The following is a 24,599-nucleotide window of genomic DNA, read 5'->3' as shown; positions in this document are numbered from 1 at the left end:
ATAAATATTAAAAACGGCCAAAAAGCTTATGAGGGTTTAGGCAGTGATCACAGTCCAAATACGACACACACACACAAACAGAAAATATACCCACAACATGCTGGAGAGTTATGACAATACAAACAACCCCATATCCGGCTATATGGGCGGTGATAAAACTCCAATATTACATTAGGAACATAATATATAACACAGTATCAGAAGTTCATTGTGCATAGAATATAATCTGTGAAATGTGTAGTACTTTTGGTAAGAACAGTGTATAATATCCATGAATATAGATATTTATATAGACTTTATAGTGTGCATACATACATGTTATAAAGTGTGCATGTCAAACCCTAGTAGCAAGATATTGAAGTTAATTATTTGAAAAGCTTGTTTAAATTGTTATTTCACCATTTTAATTAAAAAAATGTTTTACACATATTAACTGTGTGCACAGAAAAAATACATTGTTAAATTGATATTAATTCCCTTAACATCTGTTAAACATTTTTATGAATTTTCTATCACAAACATTACAATAGTTTCAGCTCTTCTATTTTAATGGTCACAAATACTTGATAGGCTACATACTTATTTAGTGCATAATAATCCCCACTAGGATAGGGGGGTTGGGCTTTGAAGGAAAGGCCAGTGATTGGTTTGAATCTTTATAGACTCTAAACCAATGGGCGACCTGCACTCTCCTTTAAATACAGTAAATGGTATCCATTCTTTTAACCTTGGCTTTGGCTTAGCAGTTGTAATTATTATATTTAAAGAGTTAACATGAGCGGAAGAGGTAAAACCGGTGGTAAAGCTAGAGCGAAGGCTAAGACTCGCTCGTCCAGGGCAGGACTTCAGTTTCCCGTCGGCCGTGTTCACAGGCTTCTCCGCAAAGGAAACTACGGCGAGCGCGTCGGTGCCGGAGCTCCTGTTTATCTGGCGGCTGTGCTCGAGTATCTGACCGCTGAGATCCTGGAGCTGGCTGGAAACGCCGCTCGGGACAACAAGAAGACCCGAATCATCCCCCGTCACCTGCAGCTGGCGGTGCGCAACGACGAGGAGCTCAACAAACTTTTGGGCCGAGTGACCATCGCTCAGGGCGGCGTGCTGCCCAACATCCAGGCCGTACTGCTGCCCAAGAAGACCGAGAAACCCTCCAAGTCTAAATAAACGGAGTCTGTTTCATTAAGACCAAAGGCTCTTTTAAGAGCCACCCATTTCATCTCATAGAGAGCACATTCATTGATTGTATATAATAATTATTTAAAAAATTGAAATATACGATTTCTCAGAATGGACAATTACGTTACAGATGTATTGGCAGGAACAATGAATGTTTATTAACGCAATTCTGAGCTGTATTTCTTTGCTAGATATCGTTCTTTAGGTTGTGTCCTGTTTGATTTGCTGTGTTTCTAGTAAAGTATTCTGTTGTAATTAGACCACCATTACGAATAATGTAAATATTTCGGATCAAATAAATACAAAAATCTAAGTATAAAGCATATGGGCACATGCGCAAAGTAGTAAAGGGAACAAAGCACATTGAGCGGGAAACCCTCCGCTTGTTTGAAAAGAGGCAACACGCAGTCATTGGCTAGCAGTCATAAGCACACGTCACACACTAACCAATCACGACACTATGAGCTCGTGGCGCTATATAGGAGTATTTCCAACACAAGCAGAACAGAGAAAAGAAGCCCGCAACAATGGCAAGAACCAAGCAGACCGCTCGTAAATCCACCGGTGGTAAAGCCCCGAGGAAGCAGCTCGCTACCAAAGCCGCCCGTAAGAGCGCTCCGGCCTCCGGCGGCGTCAAGAAGCCTCACCGGGACCGTGGCTCTGCGGGAGATCCGCCGCTATCAGAAGTCCACCGAGCTGCTGATCCGCAAACTGCCCTTCCAGCGGCTGGTGAGAGAAATCGCTCAGTACTTCAAGACGGACCTGCGCTTCCAGAGCTCCGCTGTCATGGCCCTGCAGGAGTCCAGCGAGGCTTATTTGGTCGGTTTGTTCGAGGACACCAACCTGTGCGCCATCCACGCCAAAAGGGTCACCATCATGCCCAAAGATATTCAGCTGGCCCGTCGCATCCGCGGAGAGCGCGCTTAAACCCGCGTCTGCTTCAACCCACAACGGCTCTTTTAAGAGCTACCTCAAATTGTATCTAAAGAGTCAGTTTCCAGTCTCTTAAACAGTTTAGTACCATTACGAACTGGTTTTATCGAACTTTTTTGATCCACTTCAAATGTTGACTATTGAATATATATTTTTCGAAGTAATACTAAAAATAGTATTTTTGTGACACTTGCACACACACAAAAAAAAATGCAGAAAATTTTTGGCTAGGGGATACAATATAGATTGTACCGTATAAACATCATGTCTATGGGAGGAGACTGCGCTTCTCAGCTAGGATTTTCATTTATATAGCGCTTTATACATACAGTTTGTATATAAAGCTGAGTGGTTACAGTTTTAACCGGAAAATAAGGCATTTTGGCTGTTCAGCTGAAGTCAGATTATGAAGATCATCACCACGGATTAGGTCTTTAAAGAAGCAAAGTGCTGAATGCAAGGCATTTGGGTGAACTATAATAGATTGTATGCATTTTAGTAAACTGTCAATGAATTTACAATTTTGACATTGTATAAAAAAAATTGTGCAAAATGTTGTCTGTCGTGTTATTGACTTATCGATATTTTTATTGAACAGACTTCACTGTTCAGTTTCACTTTTTTTCCCAGTGAAATATGTAAAATAGTAGACAAGTATTTGTTTAAATAATTTTGCTTAAAGAAGACTTACAAGTATAATTTCAGTATAAAAATGGTTAAGGCGATTTGATGAAAATGTTTACGTATTTATTATAACTAGTCAACTTAATTTTAATTTAATAACAGGTCATGGAACAGGTCATGGAAACTGATAAAAACAGGTCATGGCACTGTTTTATCAGTTTCCTTTAGGTTACTACGTATTCAGGCTACCGTTCCCCATCTGTTATTTCTTCAGATAAACATAAATTATGATTTTTAAGTAAACACTTGAAAAAGCGTTCAAAAAGTTCATGACTCCAGAAGATGGCAGTAGTGCGGCATCCAGGTTACGAGCTGCCCTTAAAACTCAAACAAGAAGAAGAAGAACAAGGCGCCAAATTTTGTATCGATCCTTCACGAATACAGAGAGAGAGAGAAAAATAAATATAGGAATGAATCATGAATCTTAAAGGCAAAGGTGAGGATTATTTACTCATACTATGAGTTAATGTGATACTTCGCATATGATACTAGAGCAAATAGTCGAAATGTTTTACCTTATTACATCGAATAAACAGAAGATATTTACTATTGGAGTCGAGTAACGTTACACGTCAATGTTTACTGACGAGCTTTGTTGTCGTTAATATTAGCACCATGATTACTATAGTTTTGTTATAAATGTGTTTTATCTTTTATGTTTCCTTTCAGCAACCGCGGAACCAAACATCAACAGGTAACTTTACATAAATATACACACAGTCAAAAGATAGTAAACACTGCTGACTGCGTGCTAACACTGAGCTCACGTTTAACAATGAAAGAGATTTCCGCTAATATTTTGACGTTATACCATAATCTATATACACCGAGCAGTGATGGGTAGTTACTGATTACATGTTAAAATGGATTACGCAATAAGCTATTTTTCTATGAGTAAATGGTTACATGTTATTCTTACAATAGCAGTTAATTATGCTAGTATGCATTGATTCTTCTTTGTTATATTTAAAATTGTCCTTTATATAAAAAAAAGAAGCCTATACTGTTTATATCCGTTCAGAAGGTCTTCCAGGTACACAGACAAGCCACTATGAGCCGATCACTGAAAACTGAGAACCACAGCATTTGATCATTTCAGTTTTAAGAAGTGTTTTCGCAACATTGCATATCTAAAGTTAATCAGCTCCTGATGAACACATTAATTATTATTTGTATGACCTTTCAGTGAGGTATTTAACCATGTTTATTAAAATGTTCGTCATTTCATATTTACATTCAATTCAGGGTCAACTTTTTTAGTTAGTTGAACCTCTTTGCCCTAATACATTTACTGGTTAATAGTTAAAATTTTCAATAATAATAATAATAAAGTCAATAATAATAATAAAATGAAAGTTCATGGTTCTCTGATGTCGTTAATGGTCACATGACATGGAGGTAAAAAAAAACGTATATATATATTAGTAAATGTTTTATTTTGAGTGTTTTCTTTTTAGATTGTTTAAATTTTTACTTAATAGCTTTTCATTAAATTCACGTACCCCATTCTGGGAAACCCTGATGTAATGTAATATTTAATGCACTTCCTGTTGTTGATAAAGAATGGAATATATTTTCTTTCTCTTTGTATTTTTTTATATCAATAATGTACAAGATTATCCCATCCAGATCAATGTGATAAACATGTTTGGTCAAAAGTAATCAAAAAAGAGTAAGAATAGATCACATAAATTGAGCAATCTAGATTACATAACTAACTACAATTTTTGTCATGTAATTTGGAATCAGCAACTAACTACAATTTGTTAGTAATCTACCCAGCACTTCCACCGAGTTTGTTCCTTTTTTGTGATTCTATCAGGTAACTGCGAACATACAGAATTTATCATGCTTGTTGGTTGACATTTGTCTGGTAGAAAAAAATTAGTTGTGCTTTTCTTCCCCTAATCTTCGCTGGTCATTAAATTGTCACTCCACTTTTGAGCACAGATCTCAACTTTAAAGGTTGTAGTTCATGAATTAGTTGGAATACAGACTGGTCTCTTTTTAAAGAAGACAGATTATTGAAGGAGTGAAAGCAGCTTAAAAAATAGTGTAAAATGATTATACAAATTTGTACTGTTGCATCCCTTTATACTGAATGTGGATTAAACAGATTTGTGTTTATCATTTCCTCCTCTAACATCCTCATGCAGTGATGGAGATGCCATCAAGGTGTTTGTGCGGGTACGACCACTGACTCAAGGCTCTGGGTTAACAACAGACGGCGATCACAGTCTGTGCCTGACCGTGAGCTCACCGCACACTGTCAGACTGCACTGCAAACCAGAGCCTCGGACCTTCACTTATGACCATGTGGCTGACATGAGCACAAGCCAGGTGAGACAGGGCTTCAGATGCGTCTTCTCTGGGTGAAGATCAGTCGAGGAACATCTCATCCACTGCTCTTTGTGTCTCTCAGGAGGAGGTTTTCTCCAGCGTGGCTAAAAACATCGTGGAGTCGTGCATGAACGGATACAACGGCACCATTTTTGCCTAGTGAGTTCCTGTGTGGCTTGTATAAAAATGTTAGAGCCTAGTCGATTCAGAATAGAATAGAATAAAATAAATCTTTATTGTCCACCGTTGTGGAAATTTTTCTTTGACCACACATACATGACAGATAAACATACAGACAACGTCTCAAACATAGTAAAGGAAATATAATAAAAAGATACAATGTAAAATATCATAATGAAAATAAATATGCTGTCACTTGGTTTGGTTAAGGATACTAATGGCATTTGGGATAAAATATATTTTTAAAGTACTTTTAGCCAGAGGCACCCTGACGTTGTGTTTGTTTTCCAGTGGACAGACGGGCTCAGGAAAGACCTTCACCATGCTGGGTAAGTGCTGAGATCTCGTGTCAGTTTGCCAGTGTTAGGTAATCCTTGTTAATGTTAGTTAATTAAAATCCAGCTGTTCATTGTTTGTTCATGTTAGTTCACACTGCATTAACTAATGTTTACAAATACAACCTTTGATTTTAATAATGTATTCATAAATGTTTAAAATAATTAAGATTAATAAATGCTGAAGTATTGTTCATTCTTAGTTTATGTTAAAAACCGAGGTATTTAACTAATGTTAAATAATGAACCTTATTGTAAAGTGTTACCAAATGTTTTAATAACATTGCAATAAATAACAAAAACATCAAAACAAGTGGCATTTGTTTAGAAAATAAGCTCAAGCTATTTTTGTAGTTTTTGTATCTTATTTTGGAGTTGTCAAATTCTAGTTCATATGAGTTTGATGCGATTAGAATATGAATTATTATGAGTGAACTTGAAGGGAACCGACTGCATACATGCACTACAAATCACAACAGCTGACAAATGTCTCAGAACAGTAAAGCTGTGAGAAAAGTTGTTTGATCAGATGACGTTTTATGTTATCTAATGCATTGTAAATTATATGTTTCAAGTGTGACTTTTCCAGAAGTTTCCATTCACGTTTTTGGGACAACTGTAAGCTGATGATTTGACAGAAAGGTGTTTGCATTTTGTGTCTGCAGGTCCCTCAGAGCTGGATAATTTTTCCGATGAGTTGCGTGGTGTGATTCCTCGTAGTTTTGAATATCTCTTCTTCCTCATCAACCGAGAGGTGGAACGGGTGAGACAAGTTTCAATAAACATAAAATAATTCTAGATTAATTTAATGTTGCCAATTAATTGCACATTCATTGAGGTATATTGCTGTTTAAATAAATGTGTGCATGGGACTCTCAAGAACCTCTTATTCAGAACCAGTTAAAAACTTGGAAATGGGTGAAATTTTTATGTTGTTTATTTAATTATTCTAGAATGTCTGTGTTCTCCCCCTGAATTGGGTGGTACATCACAGGAAAATAGGGCTCTCTGATGTGGGATTTGTTCTTTGTGAAGAAAATGCGTAATTAGAGCTACAATGAACTTTTGCTGTTGTCATGACAAGTGCATGTTCAATCAGTTTTTGTTGGAGAACAAAACAAAACATTTGATACATGTTACAATACATTGTTGATATACAACATTTCTTCTTCTCTTTCGCCCCTCAGTTTGTCATAATACAATTAATGTTTAATGTCTTATTAGTTGGGGTGTAACAATATATCGTGTCACAATATATCGCAATACAAAATGCAACATGTATCGGGTAAAGTTCACCCAAAATTAAAATTACTGTGTGAGAAAAAATTTGAGTTTTCGTGTCAGTACTACTCTAAACTACTATATATAATGTTGAATATAATGTATAATAATGCAATGGGGCAATATTTGTGGGTCCTGATAATGCCAAATGTCTGATGTTAACCATTAAAAAGTGCTACATTATTTTAAATATATCTAGTCAGTGAAAGAGTGCAAGCATATTCGTCTAAAATAATTCTGTATTTTCAGCTTCAGAATCATGTATATTGTTATTCTGGTGTCTCTATTATCCTGTTCTTTGGGTTTCCAGCATCAAGTCCAAACCTATTCATTTACACACACAATGTAACACCAAATGTAGCATTTTAATCAACAGTAAACATTTTTGTGAACCTTTTAGCATATGTCTTGGAGTATCGCAATAATATCGTATTGTGAGTTCAATATCGTGATATGTATCAAATCGTGACATGAGGGTATCGTTACACCACTAGTTATTAGTGTTCATTTGAACATGTTATTTTTGTATATTAAATACTATAAATACATAGTATTAAATACTATGTGTATATTAAATACACATTATTTTCCTTAATTATAAATTAAAAGCATCGAAGTTTTTACATTTGTTAAAGTAACACCAGGTAACTTTTGCTCTCGGGGTCCCCCTACAGTTGGGAAACAGTATTGTCCTCTACTACTGTCGTAAACTCTGTCATCGTGCATTTGTTGACAACCAATATAGCCCTGAACACTGTAGGAGGAGGTGCATGCAGGTGTTCTGCTTGCGTCGCGTGTGAAATGTCTTCATCCCAGGTACAGTGGCATATATTTCAGCATGTCATATGAAATGTCATGGGTTTTATTTTTTTTCTAACGACAAATGATCGCGATGATCACGTTTACAAGCCAGTGTCATAATAGTAGCCTAGTCTATTGGTTACCGTTTTACTGAATCTATATGATACTTCAATGCAATGTTTGAGTGGTAGATAATAACCATATATCGTCAATATTATAATATCAAGCTACCATAAATAAATCTGCAAATTTTACAAATCGATTTGCATTATAGCTTGAGGCAAGACAAATAATCATTACCTGATTCATGAAGATAAACGGAGGGCAAGATAGCTTCTGTAACATAGTCAGGCAGACAAAAAAACACCCCAGACTACGGGGTGTCATTGGTTGTTGCGTTAAATGTTACCCAGATACAATAGTGCTATTTTCTGATTGGCTAACAACACCAGAGGAGACGCGCCTGAATTCATGCCTGTTCCACAGTGAAAGCGGCGCGGCCAGAGTTTTGGGCGCTGCGGCATATTAAATATATTACAAATAGTTTTTCAGCGTGAGAAATACTATGTGTGGCGGGAGAGCGTGACAAAAGACTGAAATGAGTGACTGTCACGCTCAATGCGTGACACTTGACAGCCCTGCGATGTTAAGGAAGTGGGGGTGGTGGTGGAAGTGACATATATGCCGTAAAGCAGTCGAGTTTTGTAGTTCTCTTTGTTCGCCGGTTACTACCCGAAACCCGAAGTTTAAAAGTACGATTAAAAACGCTACAGACCCCGTCAGGCTATGGCAGACGTGTCATTCAACCTATTGTAAGTCGATGTACCATCACAAGAGACTTGGAAATATATTATGAAGGTTGAAAAGTTACCTGGTGTTACTTTAATCAGTGGGTACAGTAAATTATTTATTTGGTGTTGTGCTTAGTGGTGTTTATTAATTCTTTCTGTTTTCTGTGCAGTCTGGTGGGACGAAGAGCTTCCTCTGCAAGTGTTCGTTTATAGAGATCTACAATGAGCAGATTTATGACCTGTTGGACAGTGTGTCAACCAGCCTGTTCCTGCGAGAGGACATCAAGAGGGGCGTCTTTGTAGAAGGAGCTGTGGAGAAATACGCTGCATCTGCTGCAGAGGCCTATCAGGTCTCGCACATGTTGACCTTGAATAGTTGTCAAAAAAACACACTAGCAACAGACCTTAATAGCTTTCAAACCGCAAGACTCTTTTCAGGCTTGTTGTCAAACCAATTTTTTGAAATATCCTACAGTGTGACGGCTGGATTCCATCTAACAGAATTCTACTCATGTTGCTAATTCTATTTTTACTTAATTATGATGTATAACAATATTTGTAATGTATAATGAAAAAAAAAATTCTTTTTAAGAGCTGTATGTTCTTCAGGTTCCCATTCTTTTTAACCAATGACTTTTCCAGTCGTTCGATATTTACTGGATAAGACTTTTTACAAAATGTCTACCTGATAAAAATATTTTAGAACTTTTGCACAACTAGAAAAATTTACATTCTACACTACATGCAAATACCCGTGTCTATTTAAATTTGATTAGGCAATCTCACATTTTCAGGTTTTCCAAAACTGTGGGAAACCTGTTTGTATATTATCTTTATTTATACTATTTTGCCAGTTCTTTTGTGACCTTGTGATGTGTTTCTGAATGTTTGTGTTTGCAGGTGTTGTCGATGGGATGGCGGAACCGGCGAGTGGCATCCACCTCAATGAACCGCGAATCCTCTCGTTCACATGCAGTGTTCACCATGACGTTGGAATCAAAGGAAACTGGACATGAAGTGGTCAACATCAGGACCTCTCAGCTCAACCTGGTGGATCTTGCCGGCTCAGAGAGACAGAGGGACACGCATGCAGAGGGTTCACGGCTCAAGGTGCTTATGTTGAACATTTACCTCTCAAAATACTTTAAAGCAGTGGTTGTCAATCTGTTCTGTTTTCAAACTAAATAAGGGTTTAGTTTCAGGTTATCAGGAACACATTATTATTATAAATGTTACTACTCTGCAGTATTGTATTACAATAATATTAAACTTGAATCTGTTTCAAATTAGGGCTGGGCGGTATATCGAGTTTGTACAATATATCGATATTTTTTTCCCCACGATATGGAATGAGGAAATACCGTTTATATCGATACAGTAGTTTGATACGAGCACATCTGAAAAATAGCGGAGTACGCAGTGTGAGCTCCTGTAGTGAAAGTACATAGTACAATTTTTACTAAACATGACACAAGGTTATATTAAAGCGGCTTGCCCTGTCAGATGCTCTGACAGATACTGTTGCTGACTGACAGATAAATACTTGCGCTGTTTAATGCGTTTGAGGCGTGGTGCTTTCCTCAGTGCTTAACTTACATTTCACAAGTATATTCTCCATCTGTAAATGTTATAAAATCAAACAAATATGGAGAGGACGAGCCCTCTGCAAGTGAATCTCTGCTAAAATTCAAGCTTCTGTTAATGAACGCCAGCGCGCCAAACAGACGAGCACAATAGAATAGCGCAATAATTCTGACTAAAATATACATAGGCTATTGCTAAAATATTTGTTGTTGGAGACAATAAATGTGCCGTATGTGGAATTTTAAACCTACAAGTATATTTTTATGAAAGTGATGGGGTAATCAAATGCAGCCTAATATAATTAGTTTGTGGTTTTGTTTTTATTTTCATTTTTAGTTTAGCCTTTAGTCATTTTAAAAACAAAAGCATTATTTTTGTTTTTAGTTTGTAATGTTAGAATATAATGTGATTTTAACCACCTTTTTGCACATAATATATTGCATAGCCTACATTACATTCCCTATTTGTTTCCATATCCTTCAATATCAACATTGTTTGGATATCATTGAGCAGGATGTGAAATAACATCTTTTTTAAATAAATACAGATTTTCTTTATCTAAATAGAAAAACGTAGAAAGTACAGAGATATATATCGTATATCGCCATTTAACCAAAAAATACAGAGATCTGATTTTTTTGGCCATATTGCCCAGTCCTAATTCCAAATAAGTGAAAGTAAAAAGTGATACTCTATCAAAGCTAATGTGGACCAAAAATCCACTTTCATGTAATTTAGTTTTGTTTTTATGCCTCGATACACTGGCAGCAGCAATAGTCAAGTCAAGTCACCTTCATTTATATAGCGCTTTTAACAATATAGATTGTTTCAAAGCAACCTTACAGTGATAATAGGAAATTAAAGTAACAGAGATTGTTTGGCTTTACAGCAGCTCTAGAATAAAGTCATTGTCCAGATAAAGTTAGTTTTGATTGATTCACTTCCGTTGTAAAGATCATCACTTATTAACTTTGGGGCCGCTAACACGGCACCCTTCTAACAGAAAACCCTTAACGCGCTCCGCTCATTCACACAACAGTGCCTGGTGGCTCGAGAAAGCAAACCTTGAAATAGGTTCCAAGGTGCAAGTCTTGACAAATTATGGAGAAAAAAAAGGTTATCTCTGTGCATACTTCAAAAACACAAACCTGTGAAAATGCTGACGGCGTGCAGTGCACATGCGTATTACATGTTTAGTCTATAGGTATGCGCATTTGAATATGTATATATATATATATATATATATATATATGTATATGTGTGCAGAGGTGTAGTCTTTCTTTACAAATTGACCTTAACAAATTACTTGTCTGGCCTTAAACATTTATAATACAGAATTATTTATCGCTTCCGAGTAGCCATGTGAACCGGAATTATGTTGACAACGTTTTATCTGTACAGAGGTAAAGTGAAGGAGAAGGGGGCCTTCACGGGGGAGAGACTAATATTACTGTGGACGCCATCCTTCTTATGATGTAACGAGTACATCAGGATTTATGGAAAGTGTTCCCAGTTCCGGCTGATCTAATCTATGCAGCCTAACATTGAATTATAGAAGTTTATAATGTGTTATGTGTATGCTAGGTCAAAGAGATGTGTTTTTAGTCTAGATTTGAACTGACAGAGTATGTCTGCTTCCCGGACAATGATAGGAAGACCGTTCCACAGTTTAGGTGCTAAATAGGAAAAGGATCTACCGCCAGCAGTCGATTTTGATATTCTAGGTATTATCAACTGGATGAAATTTTGAGATCGCATTAGACGTGAAGGACTATAATGCGTTAAGAGCTCACTCAAGTACTGGGGAGCTAAACCATTTAGTGCTTTGTAAGTAATCAGCAATATTTTAAAATTTATACGATATTTAATAGGGAGCCAATGCAGTGTTGACAGAACCGGGCTAATATGGTCATACTTTCTGGTTCTGGTAAGAACTCTTGCTGCTGCGTTTTGGACCAGCTGTAGTTTGTTTATTAAGCGTGCAGGGCAACCACCCATAATAGCATTACAATAATCTAGCCTTGATGTCATGAACGCATGAACTAAGTGTTCCGCATTTGTCATTGAGAGCATATGTAATTTAGATATATTTTTAGGAAGGAAAAATGCTGTTTTACAGATACTAGACACGTGACTTTCAAATGAAAGATTGGTATCAAAGAGCACACCCAGGTTCCTAACCGACGACAAGGACTTGACAGAGCAGCCATCAAGTGTTAGACAGTATTCTAGGTTATTAAGTGAGGAAGATTTTTTTTGTCCAATAATTACAATCTCAAAATTAAGTAGTAGGAAATTACTAGTCATCCAGTTTTTTATATCAGCTATGCATTCCGTTAATTTTGTGAATTCGTTAGGGCGTGAAGAAATATAGAGCTAAGTATCATCAACATAAAAGTGTAAACTTATTCCATGCTTCCTAATAGGGCTACACGATTCGGGGAAAATGTCATTTTATTGAGGTCAAGATTGCGATATAATAAACAAATTGTTTCATGAGTCAACTTGCTTGGTTCTAAAGCAAAATGCACAGATTGGTGATAAAGCTGAAATGTGTATTTCTCTACTCAAACTAGCAACAACAACTAAATGATTGATAACGCCTATAATGATCAATTAGCCATCGATGTCTGGATAAAAATGACAATTATTTATAGCCATCAAACATTACAGCGACTCCGTCATTACTATCGAAAGCTATACATTTTTTTTTAAACATTAATTATAGCCATCCAACATTACAGTGATTCTGTCATTAAAATTGAAAGCTATACATTTTTTTTTAAACATGTATTAGGCTTCAAAATATAACAGCTTTTAATTTTAAGTGAACTTCAAACAATCCTCACATAAACCCATAATAAATGTCATATTTTCCTGTGCCCTTCCTGTCTAACTGGTAGGACATATACAGAAATTGAATAAAGTCTGCGGTGCATAAATTATGAATAATATATAGACAAATCCTTATTAAAGCTACAAAAGTTCTTTAGTCGAGTAATTATCTCTGTTCCCTTTTTTCTGTGATTAACTTTACTGACAGAAAGCTTTATTGGCTGCTGGCCCTTTAAGAGCAGCCGCTGCTGACAGAGACGGGGATCTCACACACGCCTCATTCTCTTACAACTCATTACGTCCATCATAAGACTGCTCTTATGTTATGAAGATACTCGACAAAACGACATTTTAGCATAATTGTGTGTTATTGTTTGTTCAGGCTCGAAAGAGAACTGTATTGTGGCGCGCGGTCTGTGCATGCGCATGATACTGGCGTGCGTCTTTCTGTGAGTCACAGTCAGGACATTCACAGGCAGCACGCTCTCTTTTGACTTGTCGGGCATGAATGGTTTAAAAGCATTTGCATGAATAAGAGCCAGATCATGTAACTAGCCAAAGAATGACAAAAAATAACAGATGCTGCGTTAATATTAAATATATTAAATATTATAAAGCATAACAGCTCTTATTTGTTTATATCATATGAAATCGCAGCATTTTGCATCATATAATTGCATAGGCTTGACATTGCGATTGCGATATGATTAATCGTATGCATTAAACCATGCTAATGCAATTCTACTAATGCTAACCTAATTTTCGAGTCAATTTAAAATAATGTTGTGGTCAATAGTATAAAATGCAGCACTAAGATCGAGTAACACTAAAAGAGAGATACAACCACGATCGGATCATAAGAGCAAATCATTTGTGACTCTAATGAGAGCTGTGTCAGTACTATGGTACGGTCTAAATCTTGACTGAAACTCCTTGAAGTTGCGTTTTTTTAACACGCGGTTTAATATAGCCAGCTTAAAAGTTTTTGGTTCATATCCTAATGACAAAGATAAATTAATGATATTAAGAAGAGGATCTATGACCTCTGGAAGCATCTCTTTCAATAGCTTAGTCAGTATAGGGTCTAACATGCATGTTGTCAATTTAAATGATTTAACGAGTTTAGAAAATTCTTCCTCTGCTATAGCAATGAATGAATCAAAATTGCACTGCCTGATGTGATACTGTAGTAGACGGTTGCATAGTTACAAGATTTGTAATATCAGGGAGAAAATTATAAGAAGTTCATAAAGTCATTACTGCTGTGCTGCTTGAAAACATCTGGGGTTGAAGTTTTATTTTTTCGTTAATTTAGCCACTGTTTCAAATAAATACCTATGGTTTTGTTTATTTTCTTCTAATAGGGTTGAAAAATAAGCAGATCTAGCAGCTTTTAAGGCCTCTCTGTACGCAATAGGAAAAGGAACCAAGTGTGAAAGCGCCCTTAGTGGCAGAAGTGATAGTTCTAACATTTTTGTTACACAGTCGACTTTGCAGCCTTGGCTAAATGAAGTTTACTCGAGACTAGATAATGACCTGAGATGTCATCGCTCTGCTATAGAATTTCAATGGCAACAACATTGATTCCATGTGATAATATTAGATCTAGAGTATGATTACGACAATGAATAGGTCCTGATACGTGTTGTCTAACTCCAGTAGAGTTAAGAATGTCTTTAAATGTAAATCCCAATGCATATTTTTTTGTTATCTACATGTATATTAAATCACCAACAATTAGGATTTTATCTGCAGCCAGTACTAACTCTGATAGAAAATCAGCAAATTCTTCGATAAAGTCTATATGGTGGCCTGTATACAGTAGCCAGCACAAATCTCAAATGTGATTTATCATTTACACTAGATATTGTTACATTAAGCACCAACACATGAAAATAAATATATTTAGAACAAGACTTCTCAGAAATTCTGAAGATATTACTATAAATTACAGCAACACCTCCCCCTTTGCCTTTCAGACGAGGTCCATGTTTATAACAGTAATCTTACGGGGTGGACTCATTTAAAGTAATGTAATCATTTGGTTTTTAGCCAGGTTTCTGTCAGACACAGCACATCTACGTTATAATCTGAAATCATATCATTAACAATAAGTGCTTTTGAAGTAAGGGATCGAATATTCAGCAACCCGAGCTTTATAACTTGTTCATCCGTATTATATCTGCTTTTTATTTGTTGAACATCAATACAATTTTTAACCCTTAAATGGGTTTGGGAGTTTTTTGTATTTCCTAATTCGGGGTACAGACACAGTCTCTATATGATGATATCTAGGTGAAAGAGTCTCTATGTGATGGGGTTTATCTGACCTCAGTGACGTAGAACAGCTAGCAGACGGTCGGTTTAGCCAGTTTGTCTGCTTCCTGACCTGAGCCCCAATTCATGTTTGAGCTCTAAGCTCATGTTTGCCATATTACTAGAGAGAAGAGCAGCACCATCCCAGGAGGGATGAATACAATCTCTCTTCAACAGGTCAGGTCTGCCCCAAAAACTTTTCCAATTGTCTATGAATTCTATATTATTTTACGGACACCACTTGGACAGCCAGCCATTGAGTGAGGACAGTCTACTAAGTATCTCATCACTCTGGCAAACAGGAAGGGGGCCAGAGCAAATTACAGTGCCTGACATCGTACTTGCGAATTCACACACCTCTTTAACGTTAATTTTGGTGATCTCCAACAGGCGAAGTCGTTAGTGCCGACGTGAATAATAATCTTAGAGAATTTACGATTAGCATTAGCCAGCACTTTTAAATTTGCTTTGATGTCAGGCGCTCTGGCTTTCGGCAAACATGTTACTATGGTGGTGGCTGTTGTCTCTATTTTCTTGTACAGTGTAATAGAATCGCCAATAACTAGGGCACATTCAAACACATGAGGTGTTAATGTTTTAATTCTACCTCGGTATGTCTTAGGGCAATCATGCAGTCCTAATGTAATTGACAAAATCAACTCATAACAATGTTATAATTTATTTGTATAGTGTTTCTGTTGCTTGCTTCATTATTAACATGGCTGTGGTTATACATTATTGTAGATAAGTGTGCAGCCCAATTTCTTTCGGTTTGCCAAGCAAAAGTAGCAATGTAGTCTAGTCATTCTCAATGTGGTAAAATTAAGTATGGATCGTAAAAGTGAGGCTCTTTAAAGATATATTTTAAATTGGTAGATGTTCTGCAATTTTACTGTTGATGTTGCCCACCAACTGAAAAGTTTTAAAACAACTGCTTTAAAGACATTTCTGTTACTCCACTGTTATTACTTTAAAAAATAAACTGTAACCTTTGATTTTTATGCTTTAGGAGGCAAGCAGCATAAACCGGTCACTGATGTGTCTCGGTCAGGTGATCATGGCCCTGATGGATGTGTCCAATGGGAAAAATCGCCATATTTGTTATAGAGACTCGAAACTGACCTTCCTGCTTAGGGTGAGGGTGCTTTGGGAACGTTACTCTGAATGAATGCAGATGAGTGAATCGTAGTTGACTGCTGTTCATATTGTCAGGACTCTCTGGGCGGAAATGCTAAGACGTACATCATCGCTAACGTTCATCCGGGTTCCAGGTGCTTTGGAGAGACGCTGTCCACTCTGCAATTCGCTCAGAGAGCCAAACTCATCAAAAATAAGGTTGAACAGCAGAATTATTCATCCGAACATTCAAGATCTTCTCAGTATTCTTGAAGAGATGTGAAGACTGATCTGTGTGTTTGTGTCTCTGTAGGCTATGGTAAATGAGGACACTCAGGGTAATGTCAGACAACTGCAAGCAGAAGTGAGAAAACTGAAGGAGCAGCTTGCAAATGCTCTTTCTCAAGGGCGCATTGTAGAGCTTACGCCAACAGACCAGCAAACAGGTATAGACACAATAACAGAGCTCACACAGACAATCCATCTGCCTAGACATAGTGTCAGAAACTACAACTACAGTGAGCTCATTCATTCATTATTATTTAAACGGGTGTTTGTGTTGCAGCAGACTCTGACCCTGAAGTTTCCTATAAGACACAGTTCATTCAGGCTATGAGCTTCTGGAAGAAAGGACAGGAGGAGAAGAAGGTGCTTTTTTATTGATTTCATTATTATTATAATTTAATTTTTCTATTGGGAATTTATAATCTGTGCCCAGGGCTTGAACTTCGGTGCGGGATTGCGGGTATTGCGCATCATTTTAATCACTCCCGCAGGTCTTGCGTTTATAATGCGGGAAATTCCCGCAAACATTCATTCAATTTAGCATGTAGGCCTATGAGTAAATTTAATCTAACAGATTATAAAATCAAATCAGTCATTTTAAAACATTCTGCGAGACGCAATTTCACGAACAGCGTGAGTGATTCTGCCAATGCCGCGTCTTCTCTGTCTCTCAAAATAGGTTACACAAGGCGAGCCAATCGCGCTGTAGCCGCAGGCGGCGATTCTAGACTCTCGCGTTTCAGGAGTCGGGACATTTGATGGAAATGTCACTTGCACAATCGGACCATTGCATCGTCACTATTGTTTATAATTTGTGCGTCTTTTTAAGTCTTACCTATTTAAACATTCAAGCGATTTTAAACCGCATAACAAACAGCTTGTGAGTAACAAAACTGAGTTATTTTTCGCGAATTATAGCGCTTTAACGGTCAAAAGCCCACAACATTGTCTAAATTCCGGTCTTGGGGAGTATCCTCTCAAACAATCGGTCTTAAAAAATAATACAAAAAGAAAATGCAAGTGACACTGTAATGAAAACAGTATGGGCCATTCACGTTACGTCTTTTGCGGGTTTATCCTTTACTGAAACGTCTTCCTCTTCATGGAGAACATGGCTCATGATTGCTTAGCAACAGCGAGCCCTTTTTAAAAGAGGAGAAAGTGGCGCGGACTGCGCTTTACACGCAACATGTGAACGTGGATCCGTGCACTAGCTCTTAAAGTGAGAGTAGCCTAAAATGTGTCTGTCATTATTGTAAATAAAACAACAAAAGATAGCATTAATTGTAAGGAATCAGGATTAATAGCCTATGTATTCAAATTATACAGGACTAAAAGACTATTCCGTGTTATTTTTTCCATTTCTAGCATTTCTGAATACTAGTTAGACCTAAACTTTTCTCTTTATTTCATGTATTTATTTGTGCTACTTTTTTCAATTTAATTCAAAGATTGAAATCAAGCTTTATTTTGTTGTGTAAACTAAAAAAAATGACCCCATTGTAAAAACACAAATACAATGAGTGAGCAAACATTTAGCTAAACGTTTTTTTTTTTAATTGTCTAAAAAAACTCACCCCTCAAGTTAAAAAATCCCCCCCATAAGAATGACCTAAAGGGGGATTTCCCCCCTATTTTCCAAAACGAAATTCAGGCCCTGTGTGCCCATGATTGGTACGCAGCAATAAAATGAGGAAATCAAACATTTAAATACATATTGTATATATTTTAATTACTTTTAACTTTTATATGCCCAAAAAATTAAATTCTGTAATTTACTCACCGCCATGTTTGACTTCAGCAGTAAACACTTTTTTTTTCTATTATGAGTTTGTGTGTTCTTCCCATTATGCTCAGTCTTAACCAAAGTTGCCTCTGCTGCTGTCTTTCTTACAGGCTCTTCAGCAGAAAGTGTCTCAGCTGGAAGCTGCCTGGGCTCAGAAGGAGAAATTCATCCAGTCAAACCGCATGATCATGAAGTTCAGAGATGATTACATTGCTCAGCTAAAGAAAGAACTTCAGACTGGCCAGAGATCAGATCCTGAGCAGCAGAACCAGGAGCTGCTGGAAGAGATCCGTCTGCTTCGAGATCAGGTAGACACACTTAAATTCAATAAGGTTTTTTGTTTTAATTTTTTTACTTTACTTTCAACAAAATGTTCCAGTCATTATTAAATAATGTTTCAGATAGACATACTCCTTTTTGTTTCTTTATTCTTTGTTCTTCACTGGGATAATTTGGAGGAAAAAGAGCCGACTTTTGGGTTCAAACGTCTTCGTACATGGTTCAGAATGCCTTCCAGGGCTCTACAGTGCGACCATTTTGCTCGCATATGCCCCTAAAAATCGATCCGTGCGAACCGGAAAAATGATTTACGAGCACAATGTGCGAGTAACTACCATAATCGAAAACGAGACGATAACTAAATAAAAACTAGTTTTGAATGACAAAAACTATGACGAAAATCTATTGACATTTTCGTCAACGAATAAAAACTAGACAAAAATGTTAGATAGTGACGATTTGTGAAGCGATCCAGTCAGAACTGATGTCCTGCCTTTGTAGATGCGCATATTTGTCCTGTAGTAGGGACGTTCTGATCTACCAGCGGCACACGGGTTCACATGCGCTGCATTTCTCATAAAATATTAAAAAATGTAAACGTCTGGGAGTATGAGTAGAGCAGTCATATAGATCTGAATAAGAGTGACGACGACGCATAGTTTTCTGTGCGCACACACCCGACTCGAAAGGTGCAGTCACACACACACACACACACACACACACACACACACACACACACACACACACACACACACAGCGCGCGAGGACGGGTGTTGTGAGGCCCCTGTCAGGGATTGGTTGGAACACTGTTTATTTTGGCTTTGAGTGGTGGTTGTACCCATTTGTTTTTGTGTGGAGATCTCAGAGCCTAGGCTGCCTACAGAGACGCGGTTTTTGGACGGCATGCTTATGGGGCGGGCAGCTAGCTGATCGTTAGGAAAGATTAGACATTTATGTTGGGGCCAGAAATCACTGATACAACCTTTAATATTGATCAAGCAACAAAATAAAAAAGAGAAAAGCATTCACTGCTCGTTAATAGCTTTAATAAGGATTCATTATATTTAATTCATACAAATAAATATGTCTGCTGCTTGAAATAATAAAGAATGATGTATGCAAGTAGTTATAAAGAATGCATATATCATTCATTGAAAGAAGACTGTTCTACTTTAGGAAAAGGGGTTTTATTTAATTTTAAGATATTTTTGTCACAGTAGTTAAGTCTGTATATGTATTGCATGTTCAAACTTTAAAATCATTCATATTAACAGGTTAATAGATGTTTTCTCTGGGAGTATATGGGTTTGGACATTTTAGAGAAATTCTAAATGAATGCATTACAATTGAACTAAACCCATTATATTTTAGTCATCTGAATTGTTTTATTTTTAGTCTAGTTTTAGTCGACTAATACTAGTAAATACTAATACACTCATTTAAACTAGTTTCTCCTCCATGTTGTGGAAAAAGCCTCTGCAGTCAAAGATGCAGATTCACAGGTGTGCCGATGTGCTCCTCCTCCTGAGACCAACACGTTCCCCTTGTTGTTTTTCTAAAGTGATTGTAAAGTGTGATAAACTCTGTTACTTGAACATTTTTCACTGCGCTCCAAAATGTCTTTTTGTGCCCCTAGATTTTTTCATTTAGGAGCACATGTGCTCCTTGGGAAAAACCTTAGCGTAGAACCCTGCCTTCTTTGAGTACACTGTAAGTCTGGATCGTTTGACTAGTGAAATCGCACTAGTCACTGTTCGGTTCGTTTAACCGTCCCTGGCCCGCTTGGAAGAGGTGAGCCAGAGTACGGATTGGTTGGACTAGATAGTACGCATGTAGTGTGATCATTATAACAGCAGACATATTCTATTACTACTTGGACAGTACACTTTTCAATTAATTTGATTAAATCTTGTATATTTTGGCTTATAACAGGTCTGGTTCTCACCTTATTGACGAACAGCAATTGCAGTTTGCGAGTAAAGCTGTAAAGCTGAAAATTCCTCAATCAATGTCAGTTGTCCGCAATAATCTTCTTATACGTGCAGCACAATAAAGTGAAAACCGCTGCACTGCTTAAATGATTAATCTATTAGCGAAATCGCTTTTCATGCTGTTTTCTCTTTTTAAATATTAACAATGCATATTAAGTCAGTAGACATACATGATTGTCTAGCAGCAGGCCTTAGTAAGAATTGTAAATTAATGGTTTCAACTACTGTGTTCCATCTGTAATTGGTTGAATGAACTGGTGTTTAATGCCTTTCAGTTTTGGTGTTGACCTGCTAATATATTCCTAGTAGTAGTTATACAGCTATGCAAACATTTTCTAAAAAATATTTTTCTTTTTGTCAGGTGGAACATCACCCACGGATGATGCGGTATGCGGCGGAGAACTGCGCCCTGCGTGAGGAGAATCGAGCCCTGCGCGCTCTGGATTCTGTCAGATCTGCCATTGAGACCAAGGTTCAGTCATTAACTGCCCTGGAGAAAAACTTTTTAGAGCTGCTGGAGGCTCAGAGACCAGAGGAAACCACAGGAGGTGAAGAACTCAAACCACAGTCATTATGCAGATATGTATAAAGTAGGGTTGTCAAAGTTAAACACGCATGATTTAATTAAACATTGAGAACTTTGTAGCTGAAGCTACTTCTCTCTGGCCCTGTTCACACCTGGTATTAAGATGCATTTTGGTCAATCGGATCACAAGTGGATGATGCTAAATAAAGGTGTAAACAGGGTCTAAAACGTTTTGAGCTTGCCTACATTAGACCACTTCCAGAGGTAGTTGAAAACGCGTTCGACCAGATTGCTTTAATAGTATAAACGATCATGTGGTCGAATGCATTCAAACGGTCACAAAAGACGCAGACTCTCCGCATACTGACCTAATGCATAAACATTATGAGAAGAGCTCTAGCCAGATGAGATTTAAACTGTCAGCTGAAGACCCAAGTTTGGTTTGTGCTTGGTACAGTTTTTGTCTTCAATGTTCTTTCACCATTTCTGATTTCTAACACACGCTTTGGAAGATGGATTTATGATGTACTCGGTCATTATATATTTTTTGTATATTTTTTAACAAACAAAGGTACCTTTCACTACAACAAGAGATTAATTGTAATTAAAAATTTCAATTAATAGTTTTACAGTTACTGTTTACTGTTACTGCCTTGATTATTAGCTCCTCCCATCTACTCCACCCCTGTCACCATGGAGACGCTGTCATCAGTTTCCATGGAGAGAATGAAGGTTCAGCTGCTGCAGAAACAGTCAGAGCTCACAGCAACAATACAAGCTTTTGAGGAATTTAAGGAGGTCAACAAGTATGTTCATGTCACATTCATGTGTCTCTTCCCAAATGCTTGTAGAGTCCTTTGTGGCTGTAAATTTGATCATTCTGACCAGCATGTCAACATTATACACTTCAGAAAACAGATAGCTGAGCTGGAATCTGAGAAACGCTATCTGGAGAAGTCCAACAAACACCTTGAGAATATCCTTGAGGCCACTAAAGCCTACAGCAAACAGGAAGTTTCTCAACTCAACAAGATTCATGCTGAGACCATTAAGGTAGGGAGACTTTAAGTTGGTCTGTTTTAAAATGATTTCAAATTGAAATGTCTTGTAATGACTGCTGCTGCTCCTCAGATCTTGACTACACCCACAAAAGGCTATAACTTGCGAAATCGACTGGTGCCATTGTCTAGCCCAGAGCATTTGAATGGACAGGCCAAGGATATGGACGTTGATGATATCCAGAGTGAACCGCCGCCCCCTGAGATGAATGAGCTAGCCTGTGAAGCGCTCACTGAAGAGCTTAAGCAAATACAGGTGCTCACAAAGAACCATATTTTTCTTTCTTTTTTAGTCAGTTTTAAGGGAAGTTTTGCAGTTTCAAAGCAGCATACTTGGGCTGCCCCGACTAGTCATTAATTTATGCCAGTAGTCAATTAATCACAAATATATTAATTTAAAGGGATAGTTCACCCAAAAATTTTAATTCTGTCATCATTTACTCACTCTCAAGTTGTTCCAGAGCTGTATGAATTAATTTCTTCTTCTTAACACAAAAGAAGCTTTTTGAAGAATATGGGTAACCAAACAGTTGATGGACCCCATTGACTTCCATCGTATGCTTTAGAGAGAAATGCTCATATGAATTACATAAGCAGAGAGGATTTCAATTTTTTTTAAAGTAGACATTTCTATATATTTCTCATATCTGTGAGGCAAGTAGCCTATATACACTAAGTTTTGGTTCATTTTTGTGACACTTTAGTTCAGGGAGACTGAAACAGCAGAAAGCACATCCTGTTTGTTTTCTTTATTTTACAAAAGCAAAACATCTTGTTGTTATTGTGAGTTTACACAAATACATTTAGTAAACCCTTTACATTTGATGTCTTACTCTTATCTGTATGACCAAAAATTATGGAGAATTTCAAGTTGTTTCCGCTGTTATCAGGAGAAAAGGCAAGTGGTCGCGCTGGCGCCTTCTCGTCATGCAGTAAAGCCTAATACTTCAGCTTCCTCCTTCCGCACAAACACTTGGATATGCACCTTAGCACACATTTATCTGGTTAACGTTAGAGTGAGCAGCCATGTAAAGTTGCTACTTGCATGTTTCAAATGATAAGTCATATTTGAAGGTCGATGAATGATATGCGAACGTTTGGATTCTTTCCCCCGACATACTGTAATCACCAAAAGGACCCGCCGTTAACAATCTGTCCCTCACGGACTTCGCCACCTCCTATGCAGTTTTTTTTTTCTGCGACTAACAGACTAATAACATTTTGGTCGACTAAGCCTCATGTCATCAACTAGCTTTTAGTCGATTATAAGGGGGCAGCTCTACAGCTTATTATCAAAGTACTGTACAAGAGCTTTTTTTTGGATTCTTACTGTATGGAAATCATCAGTGGATGTTCATAATATTGCATAATATGTTGATCATTTGATTTGATTACTGGAATTAATATTAAAGTTTACTGTAGATTGTGAGAATCTGTTTAAACTTTTTTATTGGTTTGGTTTCAGGAACATGCTCTTGGTGTTCAGGGCCAGTTAGACGAAGAGGAAGCCAAGAACAGGAAACTGCTTCTGCAAATCAGCAAGCTGGAAGAACAGGTCACCAAAGCCACTGAGAAGTCCAGTCGCGCAGAGGAGGTGTGTTTGTAATAGTGTTCAGTTTTTCTGGTGTTCTGTTTCCTGTGCAAACGGGTTTGATGATGCTCTCTAACCGTAGTTGTTCAGTGTGGAGCGACACTCCCTGCTGGAAAAAGAGGATCATCTGCAGGAGAAAATCAGTACCCTTGAACAGCAGCTGAAAGATGAGAAGAGAGAGATGGATGGTGAGTCTTGAGTGGTTCAGATACTTAACTCCTTGTCACATGGGTTCCCAAACTTTTTTAATGCTGGGACCCACCTTGAAGAAATAATGACTTGGAACTTGCAGCTCAGTAAGTGAGTAATATGTTGAATTAGTAGCCAATATGATGGATTCTGTGAGTTTGTCAACCTCTTGTAGACTCCTAAAATGAACCAAGTGTACAAAATTATGAATCAGTCTGTGATTGCTGTGATCTCTCTGCAGTGCTTCGGGTGGAGGTGCGAGATCTCCGTGTTGTCCTTCAGTCCTCTGATAAAGAGCTGGAGACCACTCGGACAGAACTGGAGCTGCAGAAAGCAGAACATGAGAGTGAGACAACACAACTGTCCAACAGCCTGATCAGCACACAGCTGCAGCTGGACACCGTCAAGTACAAACACACCGTCACATCAAATACACTGCCAGCCACAAGTTTGAACACACCTCCGCCTTATTTACTATTGTTCTAAAAAAAATGTATATATAATTGAAATCAAGGAATTCTTGTA

The 24,599-nt window shown here is 37.5% G+C and overlaps 2 protein-coding genes and 1 pseudogene across 4 annotated transcripts in view; all 3 read left to right on the top strand.

The window, feature by feature from the left end:
* Nucleotides 1-765: 765 nt before the first annotated feature.
* On the top strand, nt 766-1,198 carry LOC143721176 (histone H2A-like). Its single transcript, XM_077211423.1, has one exon. The coding sequence runs from the start codon at nt 775-777 to the stop codon at nt 1,159-1,161; it is 387 nt and encodes a 128-aa protein (XP_077067538.1). The 5' UTR covers nt 766-774; the 3' UTR covers nt 1,162-1,198.
* A 477-nt stretch (nt 1,199-1,675) lies between these two features.
* On the top strand, nt 1,676-2,256 carry LOC143720475 (histone H3-like; annotated as a pseudogene).
* An 844-nt stretch (nt 2,257-3,100) lies between these two features.
* kif15 (kinesin family member 15) overlaps nt 3,101-24,599 on the top strand; it is a 67,262-nt gene continuing 45,763 nt past the window's right edge. The window contains exons 1-20 of one of the 3 annotated variants that reach the window (XM_077211312.1): nt 3,101-3,226; nt 3,460-3,484; nt 4,947-5,130; nt 5,213-5,289; nt 5,602-5,639; nt 6,311-6,408; nt 8,689-8,868; nt 9,419-9,628; nt 16,263-16,388; nt 16,466-16,588; nt 16,683-16,815; nt 16,935-17,017; nt 18,551-18,748; nt 21,072-21,258; nt 21,901-22,042; nt 22,148-22,289; nt 22,368-22,550; nt 23,760-23,888; nt 23,968-24,073; nt 24,316-24,481. In XM_077211312.1, the coding sequence (XP_077067427.1) occupies nt 3,208-3,226; nt 3,460-3,484; nt 4,947-5,130; nt 5,213-5,289; nt 5,602-5,639; nt 6,311-6,408; nt 8,689-8,868; nt 9,419-9,628; nt 16,263-16,388; nt 16,466-16,588; nt 16,683-16,815; nt 16,935-17,017; nt 18,551-18,748; nt 21,072-21,258; nt 21,901-22,042; nt 22,148-22,289; nt 22,368-22,550; nt 23,760-23,888; nt 23,968-24,073; nt 24,316-24,481 (2,549 nt within the window). In that variant the 5' untranslated portion in view covers nt 3,101-3,207. The remainder of the gene's footprint in view (nt 3,227-3,459; nt 3,485-4,946; nt 5,131-5,212; nt 5,290-5,601; nt 5,640-6,310; nt 6,409-8,688; nt 8,869-9,418; nt 9,629-16,262; nt 16,389-16,465; nt 16,589-16,682; nt 16,816-16,934; nt 17,018-18,550; nt 18,749-21,071; nt 21,259-21,900; nt 22,043-22,147; nt 22,290-22,367; nt 22,551-23,759; nt 23,889-23,967; nt 24,074-24,315; nt 24,482-24,599) is intronic. The other 2 variants (XM_077211311.1, XM_077211310.1) reach the window with 2 other exon arrangements.

The sequence above is a fragment of the Siphateles boraxobius genome, unplaced genomic scaffold (assembly GCF_051911475.1).
Source record: "Siphateles boraxobius isolate OS27281-9 unplaced genomic scaffold, OSU_SipBor_1 65, whole genome shotgun sequence".
Lineage (NCBI taxonomy): Eukaryota > Metazoa > Chordata > Actinopteri > Cypriniformes > Leuciscidae > Siphateles > Siphateles boraxobius.
The sequence above is the reverse complement of the archived record's forward strand: the minus strand, read 5'-3'. Positions and strand labels throughout refer to the sequence as shown.

Excerpts from the sequence above, each read along its gene's own strand:
- LOC143721176 (XM_077211423.1), top strand. The coding sequence starts at position 775 with ATGAGCGGAAGAGGTAAAACCGGTGGTAAAGCTAGAGCGAAGGCTAAG.